Here is a 26,926-nt window from a genome sequence, read left to right as displayed (position 1 = left end):
TCTGCTGATTGTTTCATGATCTTAATGCAGAGTTTATGTTCTGACTCATGGTCCCGTTGAGAGTAAGACAGACAACAAACATGTGACTACGCTGGGGTTAAAACGCTGTTGAAATGTGCACAAACGTGCGGTGATGGAGCGTTGCTGAAATCACCTGACACAAGCAAAATAACCACGGACAGTGGAAAGTGGGCGTGTCCACTTTAATCAAAGCCACGAGTGGCAGTGGGAATGTCTCCCTCAGTATCATGAAAATGAGGTTCTGTTCAAGCATGTCATGGCAGGAGTGCTATACTTACCTGGACACTGACTCATGTGCTTTTTTAGACCGTTACCCGTCCTGTAATTTGGACCATTTTCATCTCAACAACGTCACATGTCACCGATTCTGGTAAACTTGACCTGAGCAGACTTGTGTGTCCGAGCTGAGCCTGCTGTCACGTCAACAACAGGCAAACAACAGCGGGGTCAGGTGGTTCACAGTGTGCACACTCAGTGATTCACTGTGTTTCAGAGTGGCTGCTTTTAGACAAGACACCAAATTAACTAAATTGGCGTGTCCAAACCACTCCCTCGCCCTCTCTCAGCAGTGCACAAACACACAAACAGCCACCGCTGTCAGACTACCGTAATCTCCTTATCCCGTTTTGGCCTTATTCGGCTCTTTTCTCTCCGTGTCTCAGTCAAGTCATAATGATTATTATCATTATTACCATTATGCCATGTCTGTGTCTCAGCTAAAGCCTATACTTTCCATTTGACAAGTATGTTTTTTAGCAACACCCTGCTTTGCACCATTTCGTGTGTTCTTTTGTGGAACGTAGCAACTACAGCGAGTACCCAGGCGCCACGTCGGGCTCACAAACACAGACGTGCGACAGGAACGCCACCGCGTTCTCTTCCACACAGATTTTCCTTTACCGTTCGTGGATACGCAGCATTAAACTCCTCCCACTACCTACAGTGAGGTGTTAGTGCAGCTGCACAGAAACATTTCTTGCAAACACACTATCCTCAGTGATTGTGTGCAGTGTGATCCTGCACGGCTGGTTACAACACTCCGTCTGATACAGGCTGACAAAGTCTCTGACTCGGACAAAGAGCGCTCCACTTATCCCTGCAGCGTGGACCCCGGCCTCTGGGACAGCATCAATGCATTTGCTCTTTGAGTCCATGTAAAGCTGCACACTTTGCATAAATTGCATTCTGTGATTTCATCCAGTGTTCGTCACTAATCTGGACTGATGAAGCGTTCTGGTCCAAGAGTAGCAGTCTTGTTTTGCATTTGGCAAGAGTCGGTAGCATCACTGGTAGCATGGAGCAATATCTCAACGCTACAGGTTAGTCCAGCTCCTCCATCAGTGCATGTCATGCAAGAGGCTTTGTTGCATCTCCCAGCAGAGTCTGACGAGCATGGAGGAGATCCCAGAGGACAGGGCCATAGAAGAGCCTTAACCCATCAGCAGGACCGGCATCTGCTCCTTTTGCAAGGACAAACAGCATGCCCACAGCCCACTGGTGTGAATGTCCAAACAATCAGAAGCAGACTTTATGGAGTGGGCTGAAGGCCCAGCATCCACAGGTGGGCCCTGTGCTGAGCCGACTAACATTTCCTCAGAATAGCAGAGCTGGCAGGTCCAGCCTTAGCACCCTGTGCTTTAACAGACAGGAGCAGGTTCATCCCTGGACGATGAACTGAGACCACCTTGGCCTAAATCCAGCAGAACGCCTCATCGTTTCGCTCCATCCAACACCGTCAGCTGCAGCGGGTCCTGGGCGTGTCCTGGTGCACAACAGTGCAGCCTCTCGTGGCCAGAGTGTACAGGCAGTAGGGCCCTCATGATAATGTCGTTTCAAACACTGGATACCATTTTTGAGGGAACAGGGAAACTTTGACCTCAACAAGAGCAGTAACAGCAAAGAAGAAGAAGTGTTAACTTTCAACTGTACGTTTGATTTAACAAAATCATTATTCAACATTAAGTTAAGAGATTTGATTCATTTTACAAATTATTCCAATAAAACATATTTTCACTAATAAACCAACACGATACCAACGCCTACATAATGTAATTATCACAGAAGAGCAAACACGTGACAGAGAGAAGAGTCAGACGGGAAAAACTAGAGGAAACCAAAGTAGAGGAAGTGCATGTCAGCTGACGTGGACACAAATATGAGGACGACCAGCCCGTGAATCACAGCCTCTCGTGGGGAGCAACGTGTGACTATATAACACGGCACCACACAGCGGGGCGGTGCAGACCACACCAGAACCATCTATAGTGTACAGTATACTACAAAGCATTCATCTTCAGAGGTGCTGTTAGGATCCCAGAACATTTGAGCTCTTTTGTATTCGCTGGTTTTAACCCACTCGTGGAGCTTTTTCAGCATCGTGTGCAACAGCGTTTGCTGCCTGTGTGCAGCTACGCCCACTGCAGGGGGGGAGAGGGGCGCCAGAGTGCGTTCCCCACTTCCACCTCGTTAACATACAGCTATGTGTACCTTAGCTAGTGCACATCACATACAGGTGTAATAGAAAAGGGAACTTTACTGTGGGGCCAGTGGGCCACACAGTCAGCAGACTGGAGCTCAATCAAACAACAGTGGGACAGTGTGAGCTCAGGTGGAGCACTCTGCTGTAAACATGGCAGCTAGTTTATTCACGGACTGGAATGTGAACAGGGTGATGGGCGAAACGCAGGAGCGTGTCGAGGTGTGCTTCAGGTGAAGCTGTGTGACCCGACTGAGGATGATCAGAGTTTATTCACTTTCCTTTGAAACCTCCATCGTTCTGTAATCTGTATCCAACCTCGTGCAGCATTTTCAGGACGCCAGCTCAGCATGATGTAAGCTTTCTTTGGCAAAACGCAGGTTTAGACAATCGCTGATTGTCATTTACAGGAAACTGCTGTCTGTGCATCATTTAACATCATCGACATGTTTACATTTCTAACAAACATTATTACGATGCTGGGAAAACAGCCTAATAAGTACGTTGCTATTACAATAACAATGTGGTCGTCTGGTATAGAGCAGAGCAGCGGCACATCTACCTGACAAAGTAGCTTTGGTGGGAGGCAGCAGGTGAGTGTTGTGTGACTGAGTGATCAGGGACCATACACAGTACCCACCCTCCATCACATGTCACTCAGCCCAGCATCAATAAGCCATGTGAACTACAGATGTGGGTCTGGGACTGGTATTAATCTGTAACACTGACATCACAAGAGGAAAGTCAGGCATAGCACTCATTAGGGTTATGACACATGTCAGGCTCACCAATGATGTTTTTCATCCCAATTCATAATTAAGCAGCTGAGGTCATCTCCCTGTAGCTCTAAATATGAACCACCGTGAGCTGCCCTTCGTTTGACAGTCGACTGCTCACAGATTAGTTTTGTAATTACTCGACTAATCAGATCATCATCCATTGGACGTAAAACACAGCAGCATCTGCTCTCATATAACCATCATTAGCTTACAGCTTGAAGTGTTTCAGGTCTGTGCTAACTAACAATAAAGACATGATGATAGTTTATTACACTTTTAATGAAATTTGCAGATTGTCTCGGTGGAGTTTAATAACCTCAGCTGCTCCTTCATATCTAAACTATAACAGGACACCGGAGTAAACTCTCCAGCATCTCACACTTCTGATAATCAGTTTTCTGTGTGACGTTTATTCAGCTGTGTGAAAACTAGAACTTTAATCTCAGCCAAACCGATTTACTGAGGAACAAACAAAACACAAAGCCAAACAGTAACATTTTTAAGTTTTCTAAGGCAGCGGTCCCCAACCCCCGGGCCTCGGACTGGTACCGGTGCGTGAGTCCTTTGGTGCCGGGCAACGCGAGAGTTGAGGCTCAGGTGTGAAATGTCTGGTTTTCAGGGTTTTTATTGGTTTTCAGCGTTATTTTGTTATCGTTTTTATCGTTTACTCTGTTTTCCTGGGTCTTTTCACGTGTGTTATGAATAAATTTTCTTTTTTCGGTACCGGTACTAGTTTTATTTTGTTGTATTTATCCGCGACACCTTAAAGGCCGGTCTGTGAAAATATTGTCGGGCATAAACCGGTCGTGGCGCAAAAAAGGTTGGAGACCGCTGCTCTCAGTGACTTATATACCATGTTAAACCTGAGTAGAGAAAGACCGCGGGGGGTTGAAAGCGATGGGAGTTCGCTGTTCTCCCCGGTGTTCTGACAAAACATCCTACCGTAGCATAAATTTATAATCATGTCTATCAATCCGTGCTACCTTATCAGAATATACTACCTTACGTGGTTCATGCTTCCATCATACATATCTAGAGGTAGGACGTTCTGATGGCCAAATCACACGATCACAACGTGCTTCCAGCACACAGTCATCTAATGTTAACACACAATCATGGAGGGGAAACTCAGCTGTTTTATTAGAAGCTGTTACATGGTTTCCTCACAGTTTTTGCATTTGTATGCTAGGATGCTTCGTTAGGTCGTTTACAGAAGTTTAGAAGCACTAAATCAAGACTTGAAAGATGACTTCAATTGAGACTCCAAACTGGAGTATTTTTGCACAAAAAACAAAAAACGCATGTTAGCTTGAAAGGTTAACAGATTGACGACAGCTTAAGGAAAACAAGTATCAACTGTAATAACGAAGTAAGACATTTAATACTAACCTTTTTCACACGCACGAGATCGGGGTAGGATCAAATAATAGGCGTGTACTATTAAAAGCAAAAACATGGCTGTTTTGAGTCAGTAACAACCAGTAGGACGGCTTGATAGGTAGGTTGTTTTGTCAGAACACCGGCTCTAGTGAGCCTCGAGCTCCCGGTCAGCTGTCGAGCTGGTGGGTGGCAGACGTCTCTGAAAACGTCGGAGCACCTTTACAAATATGTGATGTCTGGATAAACCGAGCAGATATTTGAAGCTTACGCAGCTACATTCTCGCCTGAAAATATCTTAAAAGTTTATTTTGTGACCCAGAAAAAGTAATAAGAGTAATATTAAAACTGAGTAGCGGCCGCCACTGTTGGAAACTGGAATTGGCGAGAAGGGTCTGGCTGCAGCCACTGTGGAGCGCCATATTGCGACCTCCACAGTAGCCGGAAACACGTCCTCTGCCTGGATACAGTGGAAACCTTGCAAGTGGATCGTAAAGGTTGGGAGTCTTTCATATACTGTATATGAAACAAAATACAAAGATTCATGAACCCATTAGGACTTTATCACCTTTTATCTGAAACGTCACTGGTAACATATATGAGCTAACTGGCATTTAAAGAGTAAAAAAAGAATGTAGATCAAATTTGGGTTTTGATGAAAAGGACTGGAGCTAATTTAAAGTTGGTAAAAGTAGAAAAATGTTTTAATAAGTAAGTGAGGTTTATTTATTAAGCGCTTTTCGTAGACAGGCAGTCACACACACGAGGCTGAAAACAAAAGGCGACAAAGCTTTTGTTACTGTGGCCCCAGATTGTGGAACTTTCTCCCTTTGAGCCTGAGATCTGTGGACTCCGTGGTCGCTTTTAAAAAGCAGCTAAAAACTCATCTTTTTAAACTTGCTTTTGGTTGATTTTGATTTTTAGGTTTTAGCTTCTGTGAAGCACTTTGTGATTTTTATCTTGAAAGTTTTACTAACTTACTTTACTTACAAAGCGCTGTACACAAAGGTAACAATAAAGAAAACATTAAGTAACAAAATAGACAATATAAACAATGCAAATTCAAAACAATTCAGAAGTGTTGATTAACAGAAGGCCTGTTTAAATAATAAAGTTTTAACTGCTTTTTAAAGGATTCCACAGAGTCAACCAAACGTAACTGTGGTGGTACGACTGAAAGGCTCCGCCCCCTTTCGTCTTCAGTCGTGTTCGGGGAGAAACCAACAAACTGTGAGCCTGTGAGCGAAGACAACGAGCAGCAGAGTATTTTATAAGAAGCTGGGGCCATTTAGTGCTCTGTATGTTAAAACAAGAATTTCATCATCTATTGGGAGCCAGTGTGAAGAATATAAACCAGCAGTGACGTGAGTTAGTAGCCTGGCCGCTGGCCTGGAGGCGGGAAAGAGAGGATTTATCCAAGCTGATAAACAGGGCATTACAATAATGGAAACGCGATGACACAAATGCATGAACAATGTTTTGTGATTCAGCTGAGGAAACCATGTCGGAGTTATAAAATGCTATAAAATATACATTTTATAGCATTTTGTGAACATACACATATTTGGCAACGAACAAGCTGAGAGAGAGTTTCATATTGTTTGCTCTCCTTGAACAGAGATAACAGTAGGGCTGAACGATATATCGCATTTGCGATAATATCGCGACATGATCCAAGTGCAATTTTCTAACCGCAAAGGCTGCGATTATACTCTGGACATGTCCAAATTCATGGGCTGCATCCTCCTGAGGCCGCATTTGTAGACCGATTACGTCACAGCGACGCGCCGAAGGCTGTCCAAATTACTACCATATCCCAGAATTCATAGCGCGGCCCAGCCAAACTCCAGTTTCCAGCAATGGCGGCCGCTACTAAGTTTTAAAATTACTCATACTAATCTTTCTGGGTCACAAAATAAACTTTTAACATATTTTCAGGCGAGAAAGTAGTTGTGTAAACATCAAATATCTGCTCGGTTTATCAAGATATCCCATATTTGCAAAAGTGATTCGACGTTTTCAGAGGCGTCTGCTACCCACCAGCTCGACAGCTAGCCGGGAGCTCGAGGGTTACTGATGCGGCCGAGAACGGCACAACTCCCGGCACATCATTTTCAGATCACCGCGGAGTTTCGCTGCTCGGGTTAAACGTAATATATAAGTCACTTAGACAACCTAAAAATGTTATTGTTGGGCTTTTTTCAGTGTTTTGTTTGTTCGTGAGTAAATCGGTTTGGCTGAGATTAAAGTTATTAGATTAGATAAAATAAAACTTTATTAATCCCCCGGGTGGGTTCGTCCTTGGTTTTCACACAGCTGACTAAACGTCAAACAGAAAACTTATTAAACAGAAGTATGAGACAGTCGAGAATTTACACCAGTGTCTGGTTATATTTTAGATAGCAAGAAGCAGACGGCCGAGTTTATTAAACTCCACCGAGACAGCGGTGACGCTAATCAGAACTAGACCGTCCAATTTCACGCCTTTAAACTTTAAAGGCGTGTTTGTGTGTGTGTTTATACAATTGCTATTATGTTTGCACTTTATGTGTAATGTTACTGACTGCAGAGATCAGTAAGATGTGTGTATTTTTTATTTATTAGTTTTATTTATTTAATATTATTTTTTAATTGAATGACTGTCTAGTAGTTCACAGATGTCGAAAAACTGAGTGTGGTAAAGCCACTGATTTTGTTTATGTATATTTCTGCAATCTGCACATTGTACTGACTTTCATTTTAATGTTTACACCAGGGTTCCTTGTCAGCACTTTATGCTCAGATGTTTGTAAGCTAAAAATAAACTATTGTGTATGTTCAAATATACTGTTGTGATTGAAGAAGTTAAATAAAAATGTCAGTCATCAATTCATGCATCACCTCATGTCATCATAACAGAGGTCTGTCTTCCAGGAAAGAACAGTTTAAAATTAATGTAATATAGTATTGGCCATACTATATGATGTATTGCTTGTCTTTGTTTAATAATACAGAAGACAAAGACCTTAAAAAATAATCGCATATCGCATCGCAATCGCAATATTGGGGCAAAAAATCGCAATTAGATTATTTTCCATAATCGTTCAGCCCTAGATAACAGTGCACAATAATCAATGTTGATGTTAATCAATTAGATGTCCCAGACTCTACTATTAATAATACAGCGGTCCCTCGTTTATCGCGGGAGTTACGTTCTAAAAATAACCCGCGGTAGGTGAAACTTTAGTTTTTACAATGATTACAGATGTTTTAAGGCTGTAAAAGCCCTCACTACAAACTTTATACACTTTTCTCAGACAGGCATGAACATTTCACACTTCTCTCTCTTGTTTAAACTCTCAAAGTTCAAACCTTTGTAGAAAAGTAAGTCCAGTGTTATAGAATGAAACCAAAGGCACCAGCAGGTGACGACGTTTCGTCGACGCTGTTGTGTTTGTTGTGGAGAAAACTCACAAACATACAGCACGTCAGAGTCACACTGCTAACCATCGAAGTTTTATGTGAATTTGACAAGCTGAACGCATTCTGTGCTGTACAGGAGACACCACACGAGACTGACTGACAATGGTCTACAGCCAATCAGGACGCAGAACACAATGCTCTGTAAAAAATCTGCGAAACAGCGAGTCTGCGAAAGGTGAACCGCGTCATAGCGAGGGACCGCTGTACAATCATTTCCAGTAGCGCTGCTGATATATGAAATGGTGAGTTTTGAGGTTGTCTTCAAACAAGTGCATTGAACCAGGAAAGGGTGTTTGAAGGATCAAAAAAGTAAAAAGTAATGACTATTTTATATTTATGAAAAAACCTTTATGCAGAAAAAGTAGCAAAGAAACAAAAACATAAGACACGGACACTTTTGGCCACGAACAAGCTGAAGGGATGGTGATTTTGTGTTAAAACACTTAGAACCACGTTTATTTCTCAGCAGCATCGATAGTAACAAAAACACAATTTAGTCTTCGCTGTCAAAGTCGATTTAACTGAAGTGTTTCCGGCTGCTGTGGAGGTCACAATATGGCTCCCCAGTGGCTGCAGCCAGGTGCTCTTGGAATTGGCTGGGCCGCGCTATGAATTCTGGGATAGGTTGGGCAACGAAGGATACACCCGACCCATCCTTCAGATCTGGGGAAATGAAGGACGCATTTGTCAGGCGCAGAGTCTTTGAATTTGGACAGCCTCCGTCGCTGTCACGTAATCGGCCTACAAATGCGGCCTCTGAAGGATGCAGCCCCTGAATTTGGACACAGCTATGATACCGGAGTTGCTTCTTCTTCTTCGGTGTTCAACAGCAGCTGGCATCCTTGTACATGCAGTGCTGCCACCGTCTGTTTCAGTCCGTTACTACACGCTTAAATCCTGCTACTTATTCCTGCGTCTTTCAGGAGCTTACAAAGCTTCAAACGACACGTCGGCTGTTAAATTAGTCGTCGACGATTTTGATGGTCGACGAATCGTGGCAGCCCTACCGTGAGCGACACATGATGACCTGTGCTAGCTACAATAAGCAGCTAACTGCCCGTCCCTAATCAAACTGAAGAGCGTGCTTCAGCACAACCAAACACGTGAGCCGACCAGAGCTTGGATTATCTTAAAACTGTGATCAAGGTAAACATGTCATTTTTACATTTACACAGAAACATGTTTATTCTGTGTAAGCAGTTTAAAATGTGTGAAAGTTCAGACGTGATCGGCTTCACACACCACCTCTGAACTCCATCTGGATGCTCGCATCGTGAAACACTGGACAGATGTGACATTTCACTCCGTCTGTACCGCTGACTCTCTGTGCGTGGACTAGAGCCTAAAACAGGTCCTCGGGTTTGAAATCATATTTGAATTCACAAAGCAGCACTCGCTTCACTTCTGCTGCTGATTAAAAACTAATAGCACTCAGCCGTATACGCAGGATCAATGGTCCTTTGGCAGCTGTAGCCATGTTTGGTGCAAAGCAGCAGTGGAAGCGGCGACACGATTTGCTGTTTGGGTTTTCTAACATCACATTTGGGACAGAAATAGGCCCTTCAAGTGGTTGAAGTCGCTTCTGTCAAAATAAGATGAAAGATCAGGAAAGCGCACTGTGCTAGTCACGTTGTTTAGTATTGCTTTAAGTCAAGTTTAAGTATGCAGCGCAGTGACACGACCAGGCCTGTCATTACATGATGGAACACAGGCCTCTGATCACTGGTTTGAAGACTTTCTAAGATGATTTGAGGCCTTAAATTTTGGTCATTTTGTGGCTCCTGCTGCTGTATTTTTGCAAAGACACATAATTAAGCAATAATGTAGGCTGAAGTGTCGTCATATAAAATGACTGGAGGTAAAGAACTGCACTTCCAGTCAGAGTGTGATGCTGTTTGTATCCTGGGCTTTCATGTGTTCAGCTGAATCCAGATGAAGCTGTGTGCAAACAAACCAAACTACTGCATAAAGACAGACGTGTGCGTTTCCATCACACGCCCATCTTTGCTGGGCAGCAGATGCCTGCACTGCAATACACATGAAACCTGGGCTAACATTAAACTGCAGTCAGACTCTTCGTGCTTCCCACTGTGGACACCTGAAGGGGCTGCTGGGCTCCCACTCAGTAATGATGTGCGCTGCTTTCTTCAGTCACAAACGCTCAGCAAGCTGCTGCAAACAGGCACAAAGCCATGAGCAGCAACTTGTTTAGTGAACAACACATTTATTGTAAAATCAACACTGACGTTGGTTTAAATATTGCTGCTGATATGTAGGGACATTAGATCAGTTATTAGCAGGAAGTTTCACCCAGATTTGCGACTAAAATCAGACCTGCAATAGAAACGTGTTCAGGAGCAGCGCGTGGAGAAAAAGGCCTGACACAACCCAAACACTGACATCAGGCAGCGACGCCGGCTCGCCGTAACGTGGAGCCGAGTCCTTTTACACGGCGTGAAGTGTCAGGGTCTGAGGTGGGTGGCTCCTGAACTTACCTGGATCCGCCCCTGGGCGGGGCCAACTCCTCCAGCTCCTGCGCACCTGGAGCCTATTGCAGGCAATCAAGCCAGAGGGATTTAAGCCACACGTTGATGTTCATTCGCTGCCAGTTTGTCATCAACACATTTGCTGTATTCAGCTTGGCTCACGCTCCACCTCCGGACTCAGGATACCGAGCAATCATTCTGAAAATCTCTGTGTGCCTCACCTGCCTGCCCTCCTGCCATCACACTCCATCTGAAGCCCCGGACCTCAGGCCGGCCTTTCCACGCCACTCAGCCTCCCCTGGATTCTCATCACCCCCCTCTCAACACTCTGTCCCCTACTGCAAGTAAGAATTGCCACTCTTACAACTGGCCACTGCAGAGCTGCCTCCACCACCTCCCTAACTCCACTGTCTTCTCTCCTCAGTGTGACTGTTCCCTGCTCAGCTCCACTCTGCATCTCAGGCCCCGTTCCCTCGCCACGTTTCCCAGGCCACGCCACGTCAGACTCCACGTCCTATTGTTCTTTTGTCCTTGCTACGTTTCTTGCACTTAAGCCTAATAAATAATTGTTACATCATCTGCTGTCTCTGCACCTGAGTCCTGTTCGTTACAGGCCACTCGGCCCCGTGACAGTGAAGACCAAGAGGCGGAGCCGTCCCTGAGACGGTGAGCTGTTTCGATCCTGTGATCAGTCCCTCACCAACAAACCAAGTGTGACCCGTTCCTGATCCATGTTCACACCAGAGATGGCGCCATACCACTTTTCTATGCCCGATACGACATCGCACATTTGGATATCTGCTGATACAGATATGAATCCGATATGGTCCATTTTGTAATCAATAAAACTGTTTATAGCTTCCTGCAAGTTCATGCTCAAACTTCAACACACTGCAGCCAAAGGATTTCACAGTTCAGTGATGCTGATCTTTGTATTTAAACCTTTAGCTCAACTTTCAATCTAAGTGCTTCAAGTAATATTCAAAAGTAAATTAAAATGCAATTTAATGCAGATTTCAGAAACTCTGTTCTGGGAAAAAGGAGTGCAAAGTAATGTTCGTATTCAACAACTTAAACAACAACAGGTTGCACAGTGGAGCTCTTACAGCTGCACATACACATCCAGAGTGGATCAGGATGATGTCGGAGCCGTTACCATCATGTTTAACCTCAGACTCAAGTTTCTGTCATTTCTAAACTTAACTCAAGGATGAAAAAGGTGTTCTTCATGTTTTGGGGTTTTGTTCAGCCTGTAACAGTTTTTTCCAAAGTAAAACGTGAGTCTGTCCATCGTTCGCTCACAGACGTCCCAGCTCCATATACCGCCTCTGAGGCTGAACGTGGGAGTGCTCCACAAACATTCACAGAGGAACTTGCTTTGTGTCTCTGGGATAGCTTTCTCCGAGATGCCGGTTTGGCAGCACGTAGCGCGGCTCCAGATGCTTTCAGTGTGAACGCCAGCCCGCCGACAGGTCCCGCACGCAACAGCCGCTCTGTCACGTGACGCGTACTGCTCCGACGCGCTGAGGTCACGAGCCGGGTTACGCCCTGTCGCAGGTTTTGTGAGGTGCTTTGTGATATTTGATGGATCGGGTTACATTTCTCATTTCTCCTCGATATCCGATCCAGTACTTTAGGTCAGGATCGGACCGATGCCGTATATCGGATCAGTTATCGGATTACTCGATGGAATAATCGATAGATTACTAAAATAATCAGTAGCTGCAGTAAATATATTTCCTGAATATTCTGTGTTTGGAACAGAGAATACTGGACTTGACTAATCGTTATTTTCAGGATCAATCAATCAGCCTAACTGAATGTAAGTAAGGCTGTAACTGGGCAGCGCTTGTACTCTGTGTGAGCACTGCCCCCAGTCTGTGCCCAGCTGTCCTAACACACTGAGCTGTAGGCCAGGTTTTCATGATCATATCTTTAAATACTTGTTGAACATCAGTATTTAGGAATTGTTGGGTTTGGACCATGTTCAGCTGTGGCACAAATATAAACGTGTAACACGCGTGGTCTTACACCGACATGATAACACAACAGTTTCCAGTACAAAGCAAGACAGCAACAGCTCTGATAAGTAAGACTGGAGAAGGTGAAAGAAACAGGAAGTTGCATGACTGTGTGTGCATGCATGTAATACCTTCGATAGACGGGGCCTGGTCCTGAGCAGCATACAGCATCTCTTTGAAAGCCTGCAGACACAGTAAAAACACCAGATCAGTCTCCTGTACAAACATATATATCCTATCATCAGGTCAATGAGAGTGATCGGCTTCCACAGCAGCAGCATATCACAGTGCTGTGTGACCCATCTGTGATGAGTTTTCTTCATCAGGTGTTCAGACCTGCTGTAAACAACCTGCAGAAATACTCTCATTACATTCTCCTGCAGTCACAGAGCGTAGTCTGTTATTTCTTTTATTGATCTGTTATTTAGCTCTTCACCCATCCTTTAATAAAGCAGCCTGCTTCATACTGTGGGGCAGTGTACGCTGTGCTTTGTCCCCACTGTGGAGAGGACGAGGAGTCACCCAGTCTCAGTGAGCTGCAGTAGGACAGCAGGACAGTCGCCCCCTTTCATCAGCGCTTGCTCCAGGGTTAGATAGTAGAGTGGTCAGTTAGTCAGAATGCCAGCAGGGCACCGGCTCACAATGAGCTCACTGTGTGCCGGCCCGGCCTGCTGGACAGCCGAGCAGCAGTGAAGCAGGGCGAACGACAGCCCACGCAGTCAGGCCTAAGCTTCGCTGCAGTGCTGGAACAATGCAACTAATCACAGAGTAGGAAATCGATAAAAAGGCAGAAGCTCTTCAATGCCCAATAAAACCTGCAGGCCCGGCTCGATGTTTCTGCAACAACACATTTTTGTAGTTTTGAAGGACAGACAGAAGAGGACACACACTACACTGCATGATGTATGAAACAATCCCACTGTTACTGAACAGGTGAGCTATAACCAGGGAAAGAACTGGGTCAATACAAACCTGACAGAAGCGGAGCTCAAAAACAGCTCAGACCCCTCTATCCTGGAAAACCATCAGCGCTCCAACACAGGCTCCGGCACCTCCTTTAGCTTCATGACACATTTGCATCCACGTTCAGCCTGACTGATGTTGGGCTCAGCTCTTCACACCTCCCTGACGTCTTTAACCGTGTCCAGGCTAAATGTTGAAAACGTTCGATAAAGAGCTGAAATAGCTCACGCCCCCTAGTCTTCCTCACAGACACAATTGATACCAACATCTGAGTGGTGGTGAAGAATGGCCGTGCTATCGCTATCAATACTGCAGAAAGAAGGGCCAGTGCAGTACATACTGGTCCTACTGGTTGACAGATGTTGATGACACATGATGACTCATGTGTCATCTGCAGGAGTTACCTGCCTCGGTGACCTTTAGCCTGTTTTGCTGCTCTGTAACTAATGAAAGTGGCTGCTGCTGTTATCGAACATCACCCTGACACAAGGCCTACGACCAGCACAAAGCGCTCTCTGCGCCATAGCTCCAAAGCGCTTTCCCACACTGGTCCTGAGGCCCACAGCATGTGTGACATACAGTAAGATGCTGGTGGTCACAGGAGGCTGGCTCAGCATGTGGTCAGGAGCGAGTTTCCAAAACACAACACACAGCTCAACAGGAACAAGGGCGGCTGTGCTTATCCCCGCAGATTACCCTACTTCTGTTCTTTCTCCTTCAGCGCCGCCTCGCTCTCTCTCTCGCAGCTTGTGGCGATCACCACAGGCGTACCTTTGACCCACACCAGCTGACCACAAATCTCTCTCTCCAACTGTGAGGTTTCTCTGCAGTGCTCCTTTTTGTGCATTTACACTCTGCTGTCATCTTTTCCTCACTGGCTGTTGGAAATCTTTCCCTAATCTCCTTCATGCATTCCTTTCCCTCGCTCTTTTCTCCAACCCTGCCCACCAGCACACAAACACTTTGTTGACACCAAACTGTCAGAAGGATTATATGAGTCATAACTGGATTATTGCTCACATGTGTGTCATGTAAAAACCCAGATCTCTCGGTTGTTCCTCATTTTTCTGTCCCCCAGCTTGTGTCCACAGTGCAGACGAGATATGAAGGAGCTCTGCTCTTTAGATGTGAGCCTGAAAGGTGCTGTGGCAGAATTTAAAGAGCTCCCAGGGCTGCTGACAGGTGAGGCGTTTGGGAGAGTTGTTGCAGGGCCGTGACATCACCGGTGACGCACGAGTGATGCGAGCTAAAAGCTAAAGCAGCATTAACGTCTGACTGAGCAGTTCTTTGTTTTCAGCCGTCAGAAAACAGCTTTGCTGACTGTGATGGCAGACAATGCCTCCATGTGTTGGTATGTCTCGGTGACCTCTAATGTAATTAGCTTCATTAGAGAGCCTTCAATAATGATTTCATTTCTTTTATGGTTTGTCTTAATTGCAAGTACATCGAAACAACCTTCGTATCTGATTACATCATCCTATTTGATGAACGTGGAAACAAAGAGGAGCTGTCACAGATGTCACAGCAAGTTTACTGATTTCTTTGCACACCATGAACTAATGTGCACCTTTTTTATTGCATCGGTTTTTCTTTATTCCACATAGGGCCACAAATACATCCGCAATCACTAACGTTCACAAGTTGCACCTCGACCAGACCAGCAACAAGCGTCTGGAGAATCTCTGCAGATCGTACGAGGCTCTGTCAGGGCGGGCTTCCATCAGAGGCTGCAAAGCATTGTGGGACACAGAGACACACTGACAGGTGGGAAATTTTACACCGACGTCAAAGTTGAATGTGACAGGACGCACGCGGGGAAGTTTCATCTGAAGGCATCAGCCAGTGCTCCCAGTGCTCCCAGCATTATCAGCAGTAAATCATTTTACACCCACATATTTACTCAGTCTTTCCAACACTGGTGTTTCTGCATGTGTGCCTCTGGCTGCAGAAAGACATGAGGGTTATGACACTGAAGCCTTTATTTCTGTTCCCTTTAATCTCCACAATTGCCATGTTCCCAGTGTTCCCAGTGTTCTTCTGTGGGTTCTTGAAATGTTCTTGAAAGTCACTACAAGTCAGTGCACGTTGATTATAGTGATGAGCTGTTCATGAACGAGCCGACCTCAGTCAGGAAGAGCTGAAGATTCAGCTGCTCAGCATCCAATGTGGCCAATCACACGGAGAGACAGATTGGGATCATACCATTATGTGAAAGTGGGTAGATGATCCAAAGACAGCGAGTGTAGTGGTACAGGCCGAGTACACAGAGAGACAGGGGTTCAGATTTAAATGCAAGCAAATATGAGAAAATGAAGAAATGAGCCAAAGGAAAAGGAGAAGCAGCTGTGTTAGTTTTCAGTGATAGAGGAGACTGTACAGCTGAGTGAAGAGAACACAAATATTCATCAGAGCAGGGTCGACAACAACAACAATGAAGTCTAGGAGCCGTCACCTGTCCCCCTGACCCTGGATCAGCTCTGAGCAGAGTTTAGTTTGATGACGAGCTGGGAGAGATGACTTCGAGCTACTCGTTCTTATAAAGCACTATTCTACTGTCCCAGAGCTCACAGCTCTTCATACAACATGCCACACTCACTCACACAAGCACCTTTTAGTGCTTCCTAGCTAACCTCCACCCACACTGGGGGGTGCAGGCATCACTAACCTCCTGATCAGTAGATGCTCTCCCCCTTGAGCTACAGGGGGGAGAGCAAACTTTGGTTCAGGCTTCAAATGGTAAATGGACTGGTTGTTATACAGCGCTTTTCTACTCTTCTGAGAGCTCAAAGCGCTTTACACAACCTGTGCATTCACACATTCACACAAGCACATTGATCTAATTCACACACATTCATACTCCGATGGATGCATCAGAGATCAATTTGGGGTTAGTATCTTGCCCAAGGATATTTGGCATGCAGACTCGAACCACCAACCTTCCGATCAGTAGATGACCTGCTCTACCGCCTGAGCTACAGCCACCCCTGTAGCAACATGTATGTTCTCCTCATTTGTGGTAAAGCCATAAAAAATAAGTCTTTAATGAAAAAAGTAGAATAAGAAAATTGCTTACCAACTTATAAACCATATTTCATATTTGCTGAATTAGGCTAAAATAGAAGGCATCAGACACTAGCTGACGGGAGCCGGTTCATTAGTGACCTGAGAGGTTAACAAACAGAGCCCAACGAAACACCAAGGCTGAGTGAAAAATACCAACATGGAAGTGTAAAAACTGCAAACTCTGAAAGCCACTTGGTCCAAAATTAAGTCAGACTGTCAGCGTCAGCAGGACAAATAACATGTTTACAGCTCAGTACATCAGCTGGCCACATCGTTGCTATTCTATTTTAAACTGTAGTGATGGTGAATTTGTGTAAAGCTCCTCCAGATTTGATGCTGTGCTGGCACGGACCTTGGTCTTCGGTTCACCTCACAGACTTTCCAATAGGATTCAAGTAATTGCTTTGTGCAGGCCAGTCATTAAGGTTCAGTCTGGACTTCTGAAGCTCTTCACAAGGAGTGACGTGTGATTGTGTTCGTTTTGGTGTTTGAAGACGAGCAACAACACAGACCCAGTTATCCTTCTTTATTGGAATATATCAAAATCTACAAAATCAGAATGCGGGCAGGTAGTCTGACACAACACCGTCCATAGGTGATGTTAGGATGTTAAGTGTGTGTGGTGTTTTTTAAAAGCTTAAATTGCCCATGTTTGATCAGCAGGAGATAATGTAGTATAAGCATAACAGAAAACACCAAAGGGCCATTTTCACAGAGGGGTGGGCATCTATGAATTTATGAATGATTTTCCAGTCCTGCTGCACCAACCATCACAAACTCCATCCTGGAGCTGGACGCTTAGAAACTTTCATTACAACAAGCTCTGCTTCACACTGGTGCACGTTTGGATTCCCAGCAGCTCGCCCACCAGACGAACACAGGCCCTTCGCTCTACAGGTACATGTAAGCCTACGTACTTAAGATGACTCAGCTTAATAAGAACCTGTGGTCTTCAGTTAGTTTACTGTACACCGCCCAGTTTTGTTCAGACACGTTGTGGTTGAGTGTAAGTAGAGTAAAAACAATCAACTTTTAATTGTAGCAACATGAGTGGAAACATGCTACAATGTTACATGCGCCATCTATCCAAGTCTTATCCCAGAGTGTGGAAAAAACAACTCTTGTGCTTTAATGAGGTCTGTCACATTCAGAAAGCCTCCTCTGAATGTCCTCTGACTGAGACAGCGCCTGAAGTAAAACCCTCATTTCACTGTCAGCTTCTCTATTCCTCACCCACCTGAAACCAGCTATCATCAGCAAACTAACTTCCCATGAAGTGCTGCAGCTCAGTTTCCACTTCTGCTGCACAGCCTGAGCTGCAGTGGTGTGCTGGAAAAATGCAGTCAATGACAAAGCAGGCACATAAGCTACGGCAGGTCATCCACACTACTGACAAACCACGTTGTATCATGTGAGCTGCGTCTTAGTTCACATCATGCGTGTCTCCAAATATCTTCTGTAAGTATTTTTCAGTTGGTTTTGAGTCCATGACAGGATTGGTGATTCATTCACAGAGCCACATGCACACCATGGTCAGCACCTTACCAACACTGGGTCTATGACAGGGGTGTCCAGCTCCAGGCCTCGAGGGCCGGTGTCCTGCAGGTTTTAGACGTGTCCTTGAACCAACACAGCTGGTTTAAATGGATAATTAGCTCCTCGACATGTCTTGAAGTTCTGCAGAGGCCTGGTAACGAACTAATCATGTGATTCAGGTGCGTTGACTCAAGGTGAGATCTAAACCTGCAGGACACCGGCCCTCGAGGCCTGGAGTTGCCCACCCCTGGTCTATGAGCATGCTGGGTTAGATCCTTCCATCTCTGATCAGACTGTTACCAGGATGACTTGTCCTGCAGCAGTACCCACACATTTCTGCACAATGCACACGCAGGTCTTTGTGGATCACAAGCACATTCACACACACACTGCAGGGTGCACGCATCACAAATGTTGATCAGTTCATCAATAGCAGACCCAGATACTTGTGCAGCAAACAGGCGCTTGCACCACAGCAGGACGAAGCCCAAAAGAATCCCCATTTAACGAGTGCTGTAATGTGGAAGCTAATGAAAGGGCTTCATCTGCATAAACTTCAGTCTTCAAGCCTAAAGACATGCATGGTTCCTGCATTGATGCTCCTTAGCTCAGTATCAAGCAGGGTGCTGCAGAACAGTTTACTCTGCAGGATCGATACTGGTTCTTCATTTAGAGAAAAACCAGAAACACCAGTTTACCAGGAATGTGCAAATATTCAAACACATGTGGGACATCAGCTGGCAGAGGTGCGTTTGACAACTTGGATGTCTGAGACCAGGCCAGCGTCGCCATTATAAAAGCGGTGTGACATCACACCCACTCTGTACGCGGCCTCGCCTACGGCTGTAGTACAAGTTTGATGTTTCATACACTTTCACTCAACTTTATACATGTTTCTATGATCGAGTTAAGAAGTTAGTCTGGCTGCAGCTGCAGTCCTGTGTGTGAAACACCACGTCTGCACCAGCTCCTGACACAGCATCAGGTTATTTGCTGTTTATGAACGTTAGAAAAGATTTGAAAGAAATCTATTTGTGCTTTTGAACCATACAAACAAACAATGAGAAGAAACAACTCCAAATGGTTTCATTGTTATTACACCCGATCAGCTGGTAACTAAATGAGCCGACCAGTCCCATCTTTCTCTTTTCCACTCGCTTCTCCCATTTCTGTCTGGTTCATTATCCTGACCTTCGTCCTCCAACACACACAAACATCTCAACTGTTGATACAGAAAAATATAACCCAGACTCACAGAGCTCCAGCCATGTAGTCATGCAGCAGGGTTTGTAGTCAATGAGCCCGTTGAGTCATACGGATGACCAGCAGGCGTTTTTATTCTTACAGCGCCTGTCTGGTAGACGCACTACGAGCCTGGCACTTTGCATGAAGCTGCTTCCCTCCACAGGTTTACATGGAGCCAGCATGTCAACAGAGTTTGACCCTGGATTAGTATTATTATCATTACTACTACATTTCTCACGCTTTGATGATAAAACTTCAGTAAAAAACACAAGTTGCACAGTGTTGGAATGTCAGCAGTGCTGGGAAAACTGCAGTCAGTGGGAGCATGCTGAAAACCGCCGACACAGAAGGTTTGTTTTAGCAGACGTCCTATCATGTCAGCTCAGTTTATGGGCCTCTGCTGCTCGGCGTTTCACCCAAACAAGCTGACAGAAAACACCGCACACATGTAACGGCCCTGAACCCCACGGCTCTGCAAACGTCACAGGCCCGGGTCCCACATCTTCACAGGACTAAAACTAACACGGCCCGGGGCCAGATTTACAGCTGGGTGGAACAACAAGCTCCATCTGGTCTGTGTCCAAAAACTGCAGGGGCAGGAAGAAAGCCTCTGAAACTTCGGAGGAAATAAGTAACAAATACACGGCCATTGTTTGAAATACTCGTCATTCCCTCGCCGTAGCAAAGATATATCAGATTTGGCGTTTTCAAACAAAGGTTATATGAACAAGATGGGAGAGAAGCCAGAGCTGAAATCTATGGAGGAATTCCACAACAGCTTTTATCCAACCATGCAGATTTTATGTCAGAGAGACCAAGAAATTCAAGGTCATCTGAATAATACTGCTCTGAACTGAGTGCCAGCAGGTAATCCACTGTAACCGTGCATTACATGCATGCACCCGCAGACTGATTAATCCCACACGTATGCAACTGTGTGAACAGAAGATAAAATAGTGCTGCTGTAATACCGTTTATAGTTATAAAGTCCTAAACTCCTATCTGTGAGTGAAAACTGCCTCTGAGTGTGTCAAAGACACAGATGTACTTACAGTCCCAGCCAAACAGACACGTTCTACTGATGGCGTCAACAACACTGTTAAAGCTGTGGCCCAACATGTCGTCATCTCCATCCTGCCTCCTGATACGTCCACGCCGGCTAAATTTGTCTCTGGACGCGCTCATTAAATGGTAAATGGCCTGCATTTGTATGGCGCTTTTTTCTAGTCCCTAAGGACCCCAAACACTACATTCAGTCATTCACACACTGGTGATGGCAGCTACATTGTAGCCACAGCCACCCTGGGGCGCACTGACAGAGGCGAGGCTGCCGGACACTGGCGCCACCGGGCCCTCTGACCACCACCAGTAGGCAAACACGGGGTTAGTATCTTGCCCAAGGATAGTTGGCATGCAGGCAGGAGGCAGCCTGGGATCGAACCACCGACCTTCTGATTAGTGGCTGACCTGCTCTGCCACCTGAGCTACAGCCACCCTACATTAGCACACATACATACTACAACTAAGGGTGGTCCTAGATGTCTGCGCATCTGTCCATGTCTGCGCTTCTATCTATGGACTTACAGGTAAAAACAGAGCAAACAGCAGGCCAAACAACGCACCTCCTCTAGACGGTCTTTTAAGCAGACTGCTCTTTCGTCACCTTGGTTTGGGCTAAAGTTAACGATTGGATGCATGTCATTTACAACAGCTGCAGGAGTCTTTATTTGAACAGAAAGTAAATGTAGACAAAATTCCCTGTTCTGTGTGCACATGTTTGTGTGTCTGTGCAGCTTGCCACCATCAACACTCTTTGCTGATGGACACTTCCATCAGACTAACCTTACCGGCTTGTCTCCAAGTCAGCAACTCTCTGTTTCAGCTGAGGCTGTTTGTTTTGTGATTACAGGTGATTACATTAGTGCCTGGAGCTGCCGAGCTGTGCTAACCTAATGTGAATTTTAAAAAGCTACAAGGCTGATAAAACACCGAACAAGGCTGCTAATACCATTTCTAACTTCTGGAAAAGGTATTTGGCTCCAAGCTAAATGTGAATGTCACACAAAAGGAACACCAGATTAAAACAAGCCGAGGAGACGACTGATGGCTTCTGACTTCAAGCCAGAACCTCAGCTCCAGCTCACACAGACTGACAAATACAGAGATGCAGATTTGACCCAATCAATGCTTCAGCTAAACAAACAAGTATGTAAACAAGCTCCTACTCATCCTGATGGCTCCAGTTTTGCTATGCTAGCAAATTCAGTGCAGCTGTACCAGTCTGTGACTTGTGAGCAAATACTGTCACCAAAAAGGCCGACACCGCTGCTCACAGCTACGAGAGGAAACCTGAAGACAGGAACATGACACTGGAGTCCAGCCACAACGAGGCGGTGTACAACACTTCTTGATGCAACTTTATAGCTTATGTCTACACATACATATTGACAGAGGCTGTAACAGCAGATGATATTTGATGCATGTCTTTTTATTGGCCTGTTGCAACTGGAATCAACCACTTTATTCTACACACTGATTGCATGTGAACGCAGAGGTCCAGGATTATCGTGGTCTATGCCTGGCGCTTCAAGACTCTACACTAACTTTGGGGCTTCAAGGTGCAAGTAAGGATTTGGTTGTAAGTTGACAAAAGGTTTCCTTCTGCTCATATCTGAAGATAACAAATTATCAGAACTTTGCCAAAAATGAATACGTAAACACCTTAGAGTCTGCGGCTCTGCACAAACATCACTCTACCTGGTGTTATTAATCCACTGCTGGGATTTGAAGCCCATAAACTTATTGCTCTAAACAGGAACTCTTGTTGGGGCAAGTGGGAACACGGGAACTCTGAGGACAACAACGATCTTATTTCAGTTAGTTCACAAAGTAAAAAGAAAGCAGAAAACAAACACTGGCAGTGACTATGAGCCGAAATCTGTAATACAGCCAATTCAGCGTGCAAAATCCACACAGGGCCTACACGAGTCCCCGATGCTCTGCTGGGTCTCACTGATGTTTCCTCAGTTGGTATTTGGATGATGGTGCTGAAGAGCTTTGTCCGATTCCCATCGGAGTGCTCACAGCAACCTTGACGAGCGCAGCATGCGGTCAGTTGCAGGGCGTGAGGCTGCAGTGTTGTTCATGTATGTTGTTGTTTACACTGACAGACCCTGGTGCCAATCAGGCTCCAGCAGAGATCGATGGCATTGATGGCTCACAGGTCGACCTGAGCACCGCTCCCTGACCGCCCACACTCAGCTCAGCTGGTTAACCACAGACACCGGGGTTAACGGTCCAAAGATTAACGGGCTCGATAAACGATGACTCAGCTGAAACGGGTTTGTCTCCTAAACACATCTGGGAGGACACGCGCGTGCACGCCAACACACGGGACTCCGCGGCTCAAACCTGCAGAGCAACAACACAAATCTAGCTAGCCTAGTTTGCCTGGCTAACGCTAACGACCTGCTGTTGCTTGTATTGAAGCACATCCGCTGAAGGACCCCTGTGTGTTTTTCCTGTTAAAGCACGACGGCCATGTTTAAATAAGATTTCTAAAATGAAGTAACCGGTTGTGTAGTTAGCCAGTGTGCTAACTAGCTGCTAGTAGAGGTTTAACGTGAAGCTAACTCACCTCATACTGGATGTACTGCTTCCTCCACTCCGGGGTGATGTGAGCTGACAGATGCTCTGTGAATTTCATGTCGGCCGCGGCGTCAGTCTTCCTCTCCTACCGTTACTGTAGCCGGGAGGCGGCAGCGGGAGGCTTTCGCTGCTTACACAGCGACTCTCATCCAAAGATTATGCTCAGAGAGGTGCCCTTTTGTCTTTACGGGTAACCTAGCTAACTACCGGCACAGCATCTCCGCTGTCTCAAACACACTCGACGAAGTGTTCGCGGAGCTGCATCTCAGCTGAAGATAAAAACCGTAATTCTGTTTTTATCGCTGTGTTTCTGGAGGACAGGCCAACAGTGTTGGCGTTAGCTGGGTCTTCCTCGCTCGCTGTCGTTCATCCTCTACCTCTCTCCACCTCCTGTCTCCCGCTGCGTTCGCGTGCAGTGGGAAATATAAGAACGGGCCGAAGATCGGCGAAGGTAAAGTAGTGGTGGGTGTAACGAGGTGTGGCTTTCTTCGTGAGATGTCACCAGATGTGGGGAGTAAACTGGTCGTTTTTAAGCTTAATGGTGAGGTAATGAGCTGGCTTAGAGAGGACTCAGCGTCATAATGTCATCACATTTAAATTTATCGAATGAGGCCAACGCAGAAATGCCATAAATGCCATACATTTTTAATGGCAGGCTTCCAGCTGAAGTCTTCCCTGCTCTTTGATACAGTAATGATTTTCTTATAGTCTCAGTCACTAGTTTTATTCTTACTGAAAACAGCGTTATGTTTACTCTGGAAACGAAGGTGCCCATTAGAGTTAAAGAGGAGACACCCGGGTGTGCTTGCTTATGCATCTGTAATAGACACGTAGGTAGCCAGTGTGCCTGTAGCATCCTGTTTCACAGCATGATCACACTACTTTCACAACTCGAGGATTCGTAATGGCAATGGTGATGGTGACATCATCATCTTGTCTATGTTTCATATATAATCCACGTTTTGTTTTGATTAAAATGTCCTACAAGCCCTCATCTGTGTATCTTAAAGCTAAAAGCACAGGTTATTTTACTGTCAGTGAGACTTTCTACCAGCATAAATAAAGGATAGTCACTTTGGCAAAAGCTGATTGCAGCTTCTACTTTGTGATGGGAATGTTCTTTCAGGCTTAAAAGGACCTGACATCATGCATGAGAGATTTGTTCGACCTATTACTGACAGACAGACAACAAATGATTTATAACAGTTTAAATTCCTGCCATTTGACGCTGAAAAAGCTTTTGATTCTGTTAGATGGGAGTTTTTATATCGGGTTCTAAAACGTTTTGGTTTTAATAACCAGATTATCAGTTGTTTGAGGTGCTTATATAATTGTCCTTCTGCCAGGATAAAGGTTAATGGGGACGTCTCAGGTTTAGTTCTTCTTAAAAGAGGGTGTAGACAGGGCTGTCCTCTTAGCCCTGCTCTATTTGCACTGTTTATTGAACCATTGGCACAGGCTATTCGACAATGCGAGGAAGTTACAGGAGTTACCATTAACGGCAAAGAGTGTAAGGTTTGTCTATATGCAGATGATGTCCTGGTGACTCCTACTAAACCTGACTTTAGCCTACCAATATTACTATCTTTGCTCAATACGTATGGCTCATACTCTGGTTACAAGTTAAATCTTCATAAAACTCAAATTCTTACCTTTAAATATAATCCAGATAAATATATTCTAAAACTCCTCAAAGAATAATTGGAGTAAAAACTTAATTAAATATTTAGGGGTTCAATGAATGAATAAAAATGACGGTATTACCTAAACTGCCTTATTTATTCCTGGCATTGCCTGTCGAGGTGTCCTCTAGGCAATTTATCGAATGGAAAAGAATGTTCTCAAATTTTATTTGGGGAAAACACAAACCTAGAATAAAGTATAAGACATTGTAATTATCTAGAAATAAAGAAGGCATGGTCTTCCATGTCTAGAAAATGATTGTCAGGCTGCACAGTCAGAGTCCTGACTGCATGATGCGACTCAACATGTGACGCCAAATGGAAAGAAATGGACCAGGCGGAAGTTCGTGTTCCCCTTTCGACTATTCTTGGAGATAAATCATTGATACAGTCATTTTTAAATAAGGTATCCTACTGCATAAATGTACCAGTAAGTATCTGGTTCAGGGAATTTAAAGATAAAACGTTTGAAAGAGATGTGAGAATACTACGGTGACCAGCATATGATACAGCCCTGCAAATATTGACAGTGGGTTTAAAAACTGGTGCAACCTGGGTGTCACTGCATGCTGGAAAATATCATCTGAAAAAGGTTTAGATACCTTTCAACAAATGTCAGTTAATTACAACTTGGAGAGAGGTGATTTTTTTTTAGATATCTCCAATTAAGATCTTATTTTAATAACAATATTATGTCTAAGGAGAGAAAATCTCTAGTTCAGATCTTTATAAACATATCTAAAGGGAAAGTGCTAAAAAAACCAAATGTCTATGATATACTCAACACTACAAACTGAAAGGAAATTGTCTCCCACCTATATTAAATGTAGAAATGGAGAAAGAGGCTGAAATAGAGCTATCTGAAGAAGATTGGTCTAATATGAAAACTACAGCCACTACTATGAAATCAGGCGGGGGCCCCTTGCTTGATTTAAATGCCATGTTGACATTAGAACTTCATTCATCTTTTCCCAGTTTTCTCCAGAAAGTAAATATTTCCAACATAATGCTGTGTGCCTGGAAATTCAGCGAAACTGGTTTTTACAGTCATTGATTTCAGTGAGCTGTAGATTCCAATGACACTTGAATGCCACATATATGACGTTGCCACCTTTGGAACCGAGTGACGTTTTTTTGTTTTCCGTATTATTATTTATTTATTTATTATTTATTTTTGACCAGCGGAACGTTTGCGCATGCGCTCTCCGTGTTAGCGCCTGACTCGATCAGATGCGGATTTATTTTGAAGTATTAAAAACAAATATGAAAACACAACACGGGGACCTGCTGGCGTGTAGTAAAATGAGATGATTGCATATGTTTAATGATGACACCGCATCAGCCAGTAATACTGTGATACTGGTTATTCCACAGCCTCACTCAGGCAGGAGATCCACGGTTCATGTTCGAGTGTTTGTCTGCAGTCAGACTCTATGAATCGGTGCGCTGCTGTTACCTAAAACACTCAGCTGGGTTAGGAGCGCAACGGGAAGTGGTCGCGAGCGTGGAGCCGTGTCAGTAACCACGCGGATGCCTGGAGTCTTTGGACTCGACAGTGTGTGGAGCCCCGCTCTCTGGAAAGCAGTGTGGCTAATCAGGCTCTGGGTAGTGATTCAACAAAGTGATTCTCCACGCTGAGCAGCGTTATCGTGCAACCCACGTGGAGTGAAAGACATCAGCGCCATCTGGTGTTTGAACAACGTTTCGCATGTTATAGGGTTGAAGCGTTTAAACGGTTTAACTTCATGGTTATTGGTTAAATGACTGACCTGTGACAAAATCACAGAAACAGCGCAGTGTGAAGGAAAACACAACACACGCACAACATGTTCTGTTTGTGGAAGGAGCTCGGAAAGAAACACGCCTGGACAGCTTGTTGAAGAAGCTTCTTCAGCTCTAAGAGCAACAGAGTCCCACATTTGAAGCCCTATGGGAGTGTCCCCAAGAGGGGCGTGGACCCCCTATTGATCCTCTGCCTAATCGAGCCAGGGTGTGAAAACAGGTGTGGGTCACAATCAGCCACGGTCTCAGGTGAGCCCACGTCTCATGTAAGTGGGCTCTGCGATTGCATTTTAAATATTAAATATTGTGCACTGGCTGCAGTGGTCATGTGTATATCCAGCTGATTGCTTGTGAAGCTCGCACACAAGAATTTCACTCACATGTG

The 26,926-nt window shown here is 44.9% G+C and overlaps 1 protein-coding gene across 3 annotated transcripts in view; it reads right to left on the bottom strand.

The window, feature by feature from the left end:
- The window catches only part of LOC146554374 (solute carrier family 53 member 1), a 41,555-nt gene extending 18,069 nt beyond the window's left edge, over positions 1–23,486 (bottom strand). For 2 of the 3 annotated variants that reach the window (XM_085255855.1, XM_085255856.1), the window contains exons 1-2: positions 23,067–23,486; positions 12,754–12,805 (exon numbers count right to left, since the gene is read on the bottom strand). In XM_085255855.1, coding sequence (XP_085111981.1) covers positions 12,754–12,805; positions 23,067–23,135 — 121 coding nt within the window. In that variant the 5' untranslated portion in view covers positions 23,136–23,486. Of the gene's footprint in view, positions 1–12,753; positions 12,806–13,594; positions 14,146–23,066 lie in introns of those variants that run through there. The other variant, XM_085255857.1, reaches the window with a different exon arrangement.
- Positions 23,487–26,926: the final 3,440 nt, after the last annotated feature.

This window comes from Mchenga conophoros, linkage group LG18, assembly GCF_057382185.1.
Source record: "Mchenga conophoros isolate Kocher_MC1m ecotype Shallow Benthic linkage group LG18, M_conophoros_male_GT1.1, whole genome shotgun sequence".
Lineage (NCBI taxonomy): Eukaryota > Metazoa > Chordata > Actinopteri > Cichliformes > Cichlidae > Mchenga > Mchenga conophoros.
Note: the sequence above shows the minus strand (reverse complement) of the source record. Positions and strands in the feature narration are given on the sequence as shown.